The 11,323-nt window shown below is 42.6% G+C and overlaps 1 protein-coding gene across 1 annotated transcript in view; it reads right to left on the reverse strand.

Annotated features, from left to right (window-relative positions):
- LOC139415491 (synapse differentiation-inducing gene protein 1-like) overlaps positions 1-11,323 on the reverse strand; it is an 86,892-nt gene that overhangs the window by 61,351 nt on the left and 14,218 nt on the right. Inside the window, exon 2 of the mRNA XM_071163593.1 lies at positions 8,485-9,085. Coding sequence (XP_071019694.1) covers positions 8,485-8,997 — 513 coding nt within the window. The 5' untranslated portion in view covers positions 8,998-9,085. The remainder of the gene's footprint in view (positions 1-8,484; positions 9,086-11,323) is intronic.

The raw sequence follows: 11,323 nt of genomic DNA on the forward strand, positions 1-11,323 counted from the left end.
TTCCATGTGTTGTTATTACGGGTCTCGTCCTGTGTGTTGTTATTACGGGTCTCGTTCCATGTGTTGTTATTACGGGTCTCGTTCCGTGTGTTGTTATTACGGGTCTCGTCCATGTGTTGTTATTACGGGTCTCGTTCCATGTGTTGTTATTACGGGTCTCGTTCCGTGTGTTGTTATTACGGGTCTCGTCCATGTGTTGTTATTACGGGTCTCGTTCCATGTGTTGTTATTACGGGTCTCGTTCCATGTGTTGTTATTACGGGTCTCGTTCCATGTGTTGTTATTACGGGTCTCGTCCTGTGTGTTGTTATTACGGGTCTCGTTCCGTGTCTTGTTATTACGGGTCTCGTTCCGTGTGTTGTTATTACGGGTCTGGTCCTGTGTGTTGTTATTACGGGTCTCGTTCCGTGTGTTGTTATTACGGGTCTCGTTCCATGTGTATGTTATTACGGGTCTCGTTCCATGTGTTGTTATTACGGGTCTCTTCCTGTGTATTTATTAGAGGTTTACACCTCACTCTTTGTTTGGGTTACAGCCCTGTGTTATATATATATAGAAGTGTTTGTTTTGGGCTTCGTCCCCGTCATGACGTACACTATTTTGGGTAGTGAAATAAAATAAAAAAATATTTTGTATTCCTGCGCCTGTCTCCCATCATTATACAACGTGACAGCCTGATTTTGTTTGTGAGCAGAACCCCCGTATCAGCAGCAGAGGACTCTTCTCCAGGTTCATCTCTTTGTAAATGAGGTCTTTGTTGTGGAAGGTTTGGGAATCAGTTGTTTTTAGGTTGTTGTAGAATTTAACGGCTCTTTTCTGGATTTGATAATTAGCGGGTTTTGTGCTTATTTTGCTCTACATGCATTATTTGGTGTTTGATGTTGTACACAGAGGATGTTTTTACGGAATTCTGCATAAAGAGAATATGGTGTTTGTCCCATTCTGTGAATTCTTGGTTGGTGAGCGGACCCCAGACCTCACAACCATAAAGGGCAATGGGTTCTATAACTGATTCAAGTATTTTTTTTTGCTAGATCCTAATTGGGATGTCAAATTTGATGTTCCTTTTGCCTTGTCTCTCAGATGGTTCACAGCTTTGTGGAAGTGACCTGTGGCCCTGGTCTGTATATGTATAGTGTTTTGTCTGATCTAGGGCAGCGGTGTCTAGATGGAAATTGTAACTTTGGTCCTGATAACTGGAGTTTTTTTTGGAAGACTATAATTTTCTTACTGAGATGAACTTTCAGTGCACAGGCCTGACAGAATCTACACAGCAGACTGTTCTAGTGCCCTCGCAAATTCATTGACATACAGCATATGTTAAAGAAAGTGTGGTTCAAATTGCCTCCGTGTCTCACCCCATGGCCCTGTGGAAATACATGTTTTTTATTATTATTATTATTATTATTGTTGTTTGTGTACATGGATTGTATAATGTCGTATGTTTTCCCCTTAACACTGCTTTGGGTCAGTTTAAATATCAGACCTTCATGCCAAATCGAGTCAAAAGCTTTTTGGAAAACAACATAGCAGGAGAAGACCTTGCTTTTGTTTTCGTTTGTTTGTCAATAGTGATGTGCAGGGTGAATACGTGGTCTGTCGTACGGTAATTTGGTAAAAAGCCAATTCCACATTTACTCAGGACATTGGTTTTCACAGAGGAAATAAAGTTAATGATAATGCAGAGGATTTTCCCAAGGTTGCTGTTGACGCATATCACACCATAGTTATTGGGGTCAAATTTGTCTCCACTTTTGTGGATTGGGGTTGATCAGTCCTTGGTTCCAAATATTGGGGAAGATGCCAGAGCTGAGGATGACGTTAAAGAGTTTAAGTATAGCCAATTGGAATTTGTGGTCTGTATATTTGCTCATTTCTTTTAGGATACCATCAACACCACAGGCCTTTTTGGGTTGGAGTTTATTTTGTATTTTGAATGTAAATCTGGTCAGTTCAAGTTTAATAGCTGACTGCTATGTAATCAATTGTGTATACAGTATGTGTTTGTTCTTTGTTATAGGCCCCAAAAAGATTTGGAGAAATTATTATCAATAAACCTCCATTTTGGATAGATACTGTAGCTCTTCCTGTTGTTTATTTAGCGTGTTCCAATTTTCCCAATTGTCTTCAATTACATTGAACTGATTTATTTCTGTCTCCCTCCCACCATACCTCCTTCCCTCATCACCCTTTCTCCCCTCTCCTTCTCTCTCTCTGGAGGAAAGTAAGATCTGACGGTGGTAGAGAGAGATTTAAAGTGGGTGTTTATCAGGAGATAAAATCTGGGCCTTTATTACACTGTTAAGAGATCCAAAACGCCATAGTCCCTGGTGACCATTAAAGACAGGGTGGAGCGAGGGCGTAGGGAGGGATGGATAGAGGAGAGAGGGATGGAGAGAGGGATGGAGAGAGGAGAGAGGGATGGAGAGAGGAGAGAGAGATGGAGAGAGGAGAGAGAGATGGAGAGAGGAGAGAGAGATGGAGCGAGGAGAGAGGGATGGAGAGAGGAGAGATGGACTGATAGAGGGATGGATAGAGGAGAGAGGGATGGAGAGAGGAGAGAGGGACTGATAGAGGGATGGAGAGAGGGATGGAGAGAGGAGAGAGGGACTGATAGAGGGATGGATAGAGGAGAGAGGGATGGAGAGAGGAGAGAGGGATGGAGAGAGGAGAGAGGGATGGAGAGAGGAGAGTGGGATGGAGAGAGGGATGGATAGAGGGGTGGATAGAGGAGAGAGGGATGGAGAGAGGATGGATAGAGGAGAAAAGGATGGATAGAGGAGAGACGGACTGATAGAGGGATGGAGAGCCGCTGCGCACACACACACAGGCCTGAATATCAGTCAGATAATGTCATATAGTCAGCATTGACAGCTGAGACATATATTGGGTCTTTAGATAGTGTTAGATAGGGATCTCTATATCATGTTTTGTATAGATAGGGATGTCTAGGTGGTGATTTGTATAGATAGGGATGTCTAGATAGTGTTTTGTATGGATAGGGATGTCTAGATAGTGTTTTGTATAGATAGGGATGTCTAGATAGTGTTTTGTATAGATAGGGATGCCTAGATAGTGTTTTGTATAGATAGGGATGCCTAGATAGTGTGTTGTATAGATAGGGATGTATAGATAGTGTTTTGTATAGATAGGGATGCCTAGATAGTGTTTTGTATAGATAGGGATGTCTAGATAGTGTGTTGTATAGATAGGGATGTCTAGATAGTGTTTTGTATAGATAGGGATGTCTAGATAGTGTTTTGTATAGATAGGGATGTCTAGATAGTGTGCTGTATAGATAGGGATGTATAGATAGTGTTTTGTATGGATAGGGATGTCTAGATAGTGTTTTGTATGGATAGGGATGTCTAGATAGTGTTTTGTATAGATAGGGATGTCTAGATAGTGTGTTGTATAGATAGGGATGTATAGATAGTGTTTTGTATAGATAGGGATGTATAGATAGTGTTTTGTATAGATAGGGATGTCTAGATAGTGTTTTGTATAGGTAGGGATGTATAGATAGTGTTTTGTATAGATAGGGATGTATAGATAGTGTTTTGTATAGATAGGGATGTCTAGATAGTGTTTTGTATAGATAGGGATGTATAGATAGTGTTTTGTATAGATAGGGATGCATAGATAGTGTTTTGTATAGATAGGGATGTCTAGATAGTGTTTTGTATAGATAGGGATGTCTAGATAGTGTTTTGTATAGATAGGGATGTATAGATAGTGTTTTGTATAGATAGGGATGTCTAGATAGTGTTTTGTATAGATAGGGATGTATAGATAGTGTGTTGTATAGATAGGGATGTATAGATAGTGTTTTGTATAGATAGGGATGTCTAGATAGTGTTTTGTGCTGGTTGAGTGCAGTCAGGAGTGAATCAATCTGTTCTTAGTTCTACATTTTTTGAAAAGGTATGCTTATTTAAAGTTGAAGAAAGAAGAAGAAGAAGAAGTTGAAGAAATTACTTTTAAAGAACAACCAGGCATCCTCTACCGACGGGATGAGGCCAATATCCTTCCAGGATACCCGGGCCTGGTCGATTAGAAAGGCCTGCTCACTGAACTGTTTTAGGGAGTGTTTGACAGGTATGAGGGATAGTCGTTTTACAGCGGACCCATGGCGGATACAGGCAATGAGGCAGTGATCGCTGAGATCCTGATTGAAAACAGCAGAGATGTATTGCAGGTGCTTCTACACCTGCATTGCTTGCTGTTTGGGGTTTTAGGCTGGGTTTCTGTAGAGCACTTTGAGATATCAGCTGATGTACGAAGGGCTATATAAATCAATTTGATTTGATTTGATTTGGTGTATTTGGAGGGCAAGTTGGTCAGGATAATACCTATGGAGGTGCCCATGTTTATGGATTTAGGGTTGTACCAGGTGGGTTCCTTGATAGTTTGTGTGAGATTGAGGGCATTCCTTAGATTGTAGGACTGCCAGGTCACCTAACAGAACAAACTCTGAAGATAGATGGGGGGCAATTAATTCACATATGGTGTCCTGGGCACAGCTGGGAGCTGAGGGGGGTCTATAACAGGCGGCAACATTGAGAGACATATTTCTTTTTGGGCATATTTCTGTATGGGCATAGACTTGGAAAACATGACAGAACTTTGCAGGCTTTCTCTGCGGTAGATTGCAACTCCTCCCCCTTTGGCAGTTCTTTCTTGATGGAAAATGTTGTAGTTGGGGATGGAAATCGCAGAATTTTTGGTGGCCTTCCTAATCCACGATTCAGAAACGGCAAGGACATCAGGTTTGGCGGAGTGTGCTAAAGCAGTGAGTGAAACAAACTTAGGGAGGCTTCTGATAATTATCATGTATGAAACCAAGGCTTTTACAGTTACAGAAGTCAACAAATGAGAGCGCCTGGGGACGCGCAGGGCCTGGGTTTACCTCCACATCACCCGAGGAACAGAGGAGTAGGATGAGGGTACGGCTAAAGGCTATCAAAACTGGTTGTCTCATGGACTGGGGAAAGAGAATGAAAGGAGCAGATTTCTGGGCATGGTAGGATAGATTCAGGGCATAATGTACAGACAGGGGTATGGTAGTGTCGTGCCTTTACTATCATTAACTGAAGACTTATAGTTTTTATCAAAGTTTCTCTGTAATTAGAATTTCGTGATTAACTAATCAGGAAAATGTAATTAACTAGGATGTCGGGGCACCAAGGAAAATATTCAGATCACAAAGTTCTAATTTACCTAATATAACTTTTCAGATATTTTAATATCTGATCAATTAGTCTTCTGATTAATGATTTATTCTTTATTTTACCTCACTTTAGTCTCATTCCAGTCTCATTCCAAACGTTGTAAATTGTTGGTTATCTGCACGAACACAGTCTTCACTATGAGTCTTCCATTCATCAATTGTCTTAAATCATTTATTTACTAACTAAGTAATTCACAGAAATGTATAAACAAACAGTAGATAGTTAGAAGGAAATGATAACGGAGTTTCCCTAGTGGGATAAACCGGCATCGCGGCTTGGTGGACAGAAAGGGGAGTGGGGGTCGACTGAGATGAGACACTACAAAGTTGATAATTATAACAATTGAAATGCTAATCCTTTGCACATGAACACTCACTCATTCGGGAATAATTGCAATCAATATATATATTTACGTTCAGTGTGTCGTCGGGATCTCTGTTGAAAAGTTTGTTTCTGTTGGAGAGATTGTCCGCCCTCTCTCTCTCTCTCTGTCGTGGTTAGAATAGATAGTTCAGAGTGACGTTCATTCATGTCGTTATAGAATAGATGTTCCGGCGGTTGTCGTTCTTCACGTTCAATGATACCGAATTCCTAGCTGCAGACTAGTAAATCATATTCTTATTCTGTCAGTATCAATAGTCTAAGCGTTTAACCACGTGGTATGGTTAAGAAGGAAAGAAATTCCACAAATTAACTTTTAACAAGGCACACCTGTTAATTGAAATGTATTCCAGGTGACTACCTCATGAAGCTGGTTGAGAGAACGCCAAGAGTGTGAAAAGCTGTCATCAAGGCAAAGGGTGGCCACGTTGAAGAATCTCAAGTATGAATATTTTTTGGTTAGTACATGATTCCAAATGTGAAATTTCATGTTTTTTGATGTCTTATTCTACAATGTAGAAAATAATAAAAAAAATGAAGAAAACCCCTGGAATGTGTAGGTGTGTCCAAACTTTTGACTGGTACTATATACAGTGCCTTGCGAAAGTATTCGGCCCCCTTGAACTTTGCGACCTTTTGCCACATTTCAGGCTTCAAACATAAAGATATAAAACTGTATTTTTTTGTGAAGAATCAACATCAAGTGGGACACAATCATGAAGTGGAACGACATTTATTGGATATTTCTAACTTTTTTAACAAATCAAAAACTGAAAAATTGGGCGTGCAAAATTATTCAGCCCCCTTAAGTTAATACTTTGTAGCGCCACCTTTTGCTGCGATTACAGCAGTAAATCGCTTGGGGTATGTCTCTATCAGTTTTGCACATCGAGAGACTGAAATTTTTTCCCATTCCACCTTGCAAAACAGCTCGAGCTCAGTGAGGTTGGATGGAGAGCATTTGTGAACAGCAGTTTTCAGTTCTTTCCACAGATTCTCGATTGGATTCAGGTCTGGACTTTGACTTGGCCATTCTAACACCTGGATATGTTTATTTTTGAACCATTCCATTGTAGATTTTGCTTTATGTTTTGGATCATTGTCTTGTTGGAAGACAAATCTCCGTCCCAGTCTCAGGTCTTTTGCAGACTCCATCAGGTTTTCTTCCAGAATGGTCCTGTATTTGGCTCCATCCATCTTCCCATCAATTTTAACCATCTTCCCTGTCCCTGCTGAAGAAAAGCAGGCCCAAACCATGAAGCTGCCACCACCATGTTTGACAGTGGGGATGGTGTGTTCAGGGTGATGAGCTGTGTTGCTTTTACGCCAAGCATAACGTTTTGCATTGTTGCCAAAAAGTTCAATTTTGGTTTCATCTGACCAGAGCACCTTCTTCCACATGTTTGGTGTGTCTCCCAAGTGGCTTGTGGCAAACTTTAAACGACACTTTTTATGGATATCTTTAAGAAATGGCTTTCTTCTTGCCACTCTTCCATAAAGGCCAGATTTGTGCAATATACGACTGATTGTTGTCCTATGGACAGAGTCTCCCACCTCAGCTGTAGATCTCTGCAGTTCATCCAGAGTGATCATGGGCCTCTTGGCTGCATCTCTGATCAGTCTTCTCCTTGTATGAGCTGAAAGTTTAGAGGGATGGCCAGGTCTTGGTAGATTTGCAGTGGTCTGATACTACTTCCATTTCATTATTATCGCTTGCACAGTCCTCCTTGGGATGTTTAAAGCTTGGGAAATATTTTTGTATCCAAATCCGGCTTTAAACTTCTTCACAACAGTATCTCGGACCTGCCTGGTGTGTTTCTTGTTCTTCATGATGCTCTCTGCGCTTTTAACGGACCTCTGAGACTATCACAGTGCAGGTGCATTTATACGGAGACTTGATTACACACAGGTGGATTGTATTTATCATCATTAGTCATTTAGGTCAACATTGGATCATTCAGAGATCCTCACTGAACTTCTGGAGAGAGTTCGCTGCACTGAAAGTAAAGGGGCTGAATAATTTTGCACGCCCAATTTTTCAGTTTTTGATTTGTTAAAAAAGTTTGAAATATCCAATAAATGTCGATCCACTTCATGATTGTGTCCCACTTGTTGTTGATTCTTCACAAATAAAATACAAAAAAAAGCCTGAAATGTGGCAAAAGGTCGCAAAGTTCAAGGGGGCCGAATACTTTCGCAAGGCACTGTATATATGTATAAATGTATTATTTTTCTTTTAGATTTCAGGAAGAATTTCACTGTAAATTTACAGCATTGTCCTGTCACCAGAGTTGCCAGCTTCATACTGTAATGTTGCTTTACAGCAGAGATGCTGTAATATACTTCACATTACTACTTTTCTTACTGTAAAAAATTACAACATCCCTACTACCTGCTTCTCTGCTCTACTGCCTAACCTGGTACCTGCTTCTCTGCTCTACTGCCTAACCTGGTACCTGCTTCTCTGCTCTACTGCCTAAACTGGTACCTGCTTCTCTGCTCTACTGCCTAACCTGGTACCTGCTTCTCTGCTCTACTGCCTAATCTGGTACCTGCTTCTCTGCTCTACTGCCTAACCTGGTACCTGCTTCTCTGCTCTACTGCCTAACCTGGTAACTGCTTCTCTGCACCACTTTCCAATCCACTACCTTCTTCTCTGGTCTACCCCTCAATCCTAACCAATCCCACTTGCTCCCCCAGCCAGCACACACAGGAGCTAGAGAAGATGGAGGCACAGCGATGTCTACTTTCTACCAAACCACAAATCCGTTATCACACTTCCAGCAATTCCCCAGGTGCATGCTCACGTACCTGCTCATAAATTCTGAATCTACTATGGGGAGGATACATCTGAGTGTTTTCTTTTCCTTACCTCGTAATCCACATACTCCTCCTCCTCCACCTCGTAGGAGACAGTCTGTATCTTCACGTTGTCTCCTTCTTCCAGCAGCTTGGCCTGAGGGTCCTCTGTGCTTCCGGGGGTCTCCACTGCTACAGACGCCTCCCTCGCCTTCTCTTTCTTCTCTGTGAAGGTAGTCTCGCAACACTCGTTCTTATAATCCTTGGCCTTGACTCCGCCTCCTCCTCCCCCTTCCTCCTTGTACAGGATGAAATTAGGCCTGTAGAAGGCCTCGACGGCCAGATGGAGTGAGGTGGCGTCCAGGAGTTGTTGAGCTTTCGTCTTGCCGTTGGGGTTGTTGTGTCCCACATGGGCCACCGTACCGTTGTTAGTGTTACCTCCTCCTTCTCCGCTGTCACCACCGGTTAAGTAGTTGATGATGTTCTCCTGGTACTGGTTGTTAGGGAAGTCGCCGCCGTAACCGTTGACGACGTGCTTGCTGTTCTTGTCCAGGAGCGGGTTCTGGAGCTCACTCATGTTCTCCATGGCAACGAGGGTTCAGGGGTCAGTGGAAGTGGCTTAAGAGGACCTCACTGAAGGTGGCAGCTACTGATGGCGTTCAACAGGATGAGAGCTGCAGAGAGGAGAGGAAATAAGAAAAGTTAGTAAACTCAGGTTTCCATCTCAGTGAAGCAGTGGGGTGAACACAATACACTGGGCTACTGAGAGGCAACACTGCATTTAACACTTCCAGAAGAATGACATCAAGTTGTTAGTCTACTGGTAACTGTTAGATAGATGTCTACGGTTAAGCTAGGGTAGGGTTGCCAACTGTCCCGTATTAGCCGGGATGTCCCTTATATATTTGGCTAAATATTCTTCCAATCACAGTATAGTGTAAACGCGCCAATTCCTGCAAAGTAATTTCTGTTATTGTTCGGTCGGTTTGGCATATCAAGGAAAAATGGATAAATATGCAGAATAGAAAAGACTGTGCAGCTACAACAAACAACGTGAAGCAATAAAGATGTGTGTTAAGGCCGTCAGTGGTGACCCGACGAAAGCTTTCTGTACTTTATATGCCGTCAGGAAATCTCAATTGGCCAATGATGGGGAGAGTGACCTAACTCAGCTTGCATCCACAGAAATGCACACGCTAAGCTAAAGGTGCTAGCATTATCGGTGCATTCTTCTACTGTGGAAACCGACATAATTGGAAAACACCTGTCCGTTTACCAGTGATTGAGCAGTGCCAACAACAATCGCATTCTGAAAGCTAATTGCCCAGCTCACATAGCTCATAATGCCTGCGATCAGTGGTCAGTGGATATTGAGAGAATTGTTTTACAGATCCACAGACACCTATCAGTATCCGCTTCCCGAAGAGAGGAACTGCGTGCATTTTTTTTGTTGCCTTTGTTGACACTGAGTGGCGTGAAATTCTGCGACATGTTTGCACACAATGGCTCTCCAGCCGTCGATCGTCTCCTGCAAAGCTGGCCAGCTCTTACATCAAACTTCAGGTCCCTTAGGGAGACCTGTCCTGTGGCACTGAATAGTATTTCAAATCAAATCAAATCAAATTTTATTTGTCACATACACATGGTTAGCAGATGTTAATGCGAGTGTAGCGAAATGCTTATTTTTGAGTATGAAGAGAAAAAAAGGAAGCTGCTGCTGAGATTTATCTGTGCTTTTTCCACAAAGTGGGGTGTGTTTATGACCAACTCGTAAAAAAGCTGGAGGAAACAACGCTCTGCATCACAGATGTTTACGAGGAAGTCCAAAAGTTCAACATTGAAGATGCTTCAGCTGAAACAGCACAGATTTTTCTGAGTAGACCAAGCAGCTGATGTTTTGGGATACCAGACCAAGCAGCTGATGTTTTGGGATACCAGACCAAGCAGCTGATGTTTTGGGATACCAGACCAAGCAGCTGATGTTTTGGGATACCAGACCAAGCAGCTGATGTTTTGGGATACCAGACCAAGCAGCTGATGTTTTGGGATACCAGACCAAGCAGCTGATGTTGTGGGATACCAGACCAAGCAGCTGATGTTTTGGGATACCAGACCAAGCAGCTGATGTTTTGGGATACCAGACCAAGCAGCTGATGTTTTGGGATACCAGACCAAGCAGCTGATGTTTTGGGATACCAGACCAAGCAGCTGATGTTGTGGGATACCAGACCAAGCAGCTGATGTTTTGGACACCAGACCAAGCAGCTGATGTTTTGGGATACCAGACCAAGCAGCTGATGTTTTGGGATACCAGACCAAGCAGCTGATGTTTTGGGATACCAGACCAAGCAGCTGATGTTTGGGATACCAGACCAAGCAGCTGATGGATAAACAATTGTCAGCACAAAGGTCCAAGCAGCAACAGGAAGTTCTACGACACTGTCATTACATACATTGACAAGTGGTTTGATTTCTCACCGGGTAATGTAATGGTGAAACTGAAACTGATCGGCCTCTATGAGGAGCTCTCCTCCACTGACCTGGAGCAGGTGGTGGCTGCCCTCCAAATGACAGGGACCAACTCTATGAAGAGTTTTGTGTTAGCCTGGAGGAAATACAGAAAGCCAGACAGGAAACCACAAACTCTGCCAGTGAGAAGCAGGTGGCAGTTTTCCAAGACCTAGGGAAAGCCAACTTGATCAACATGTTCAGGATTGTCTCATTTGTCCTCAGTGTGCCAGGCTCAAATGCCTTTGTGGAGAGGACTTTCTCTCTGATGACCAGTAAATGGTCAGACTCTAGAAACAGATGTAGCACAGAGCTGATGAAAAAAATGAACTTCAAATGAACTGTGACTTGTCATGTAATGACTTCTCTCTGGCTCTGCAAGAGGAGAAAGGACTGCTTGAATC

The sequence above is a fragment of the Oncorhynchus clarkii genome, chromosome 8, assembly GCF_045791955.1.
Source record: "Oncorhynchus clarkii lewisi isolate Uvic-CL-2024 chromosome 8, UVic_Ocla_1.0, whole genome shotgun sequence".
Taxonomy (NCBI): domain Eukaryota; kingdom Metazoa; phylum Chordata; class Actinopteri; order Salmoniformes; family Salmonidae; genus Oncorhynchus; species Oncorhynchus clarkii.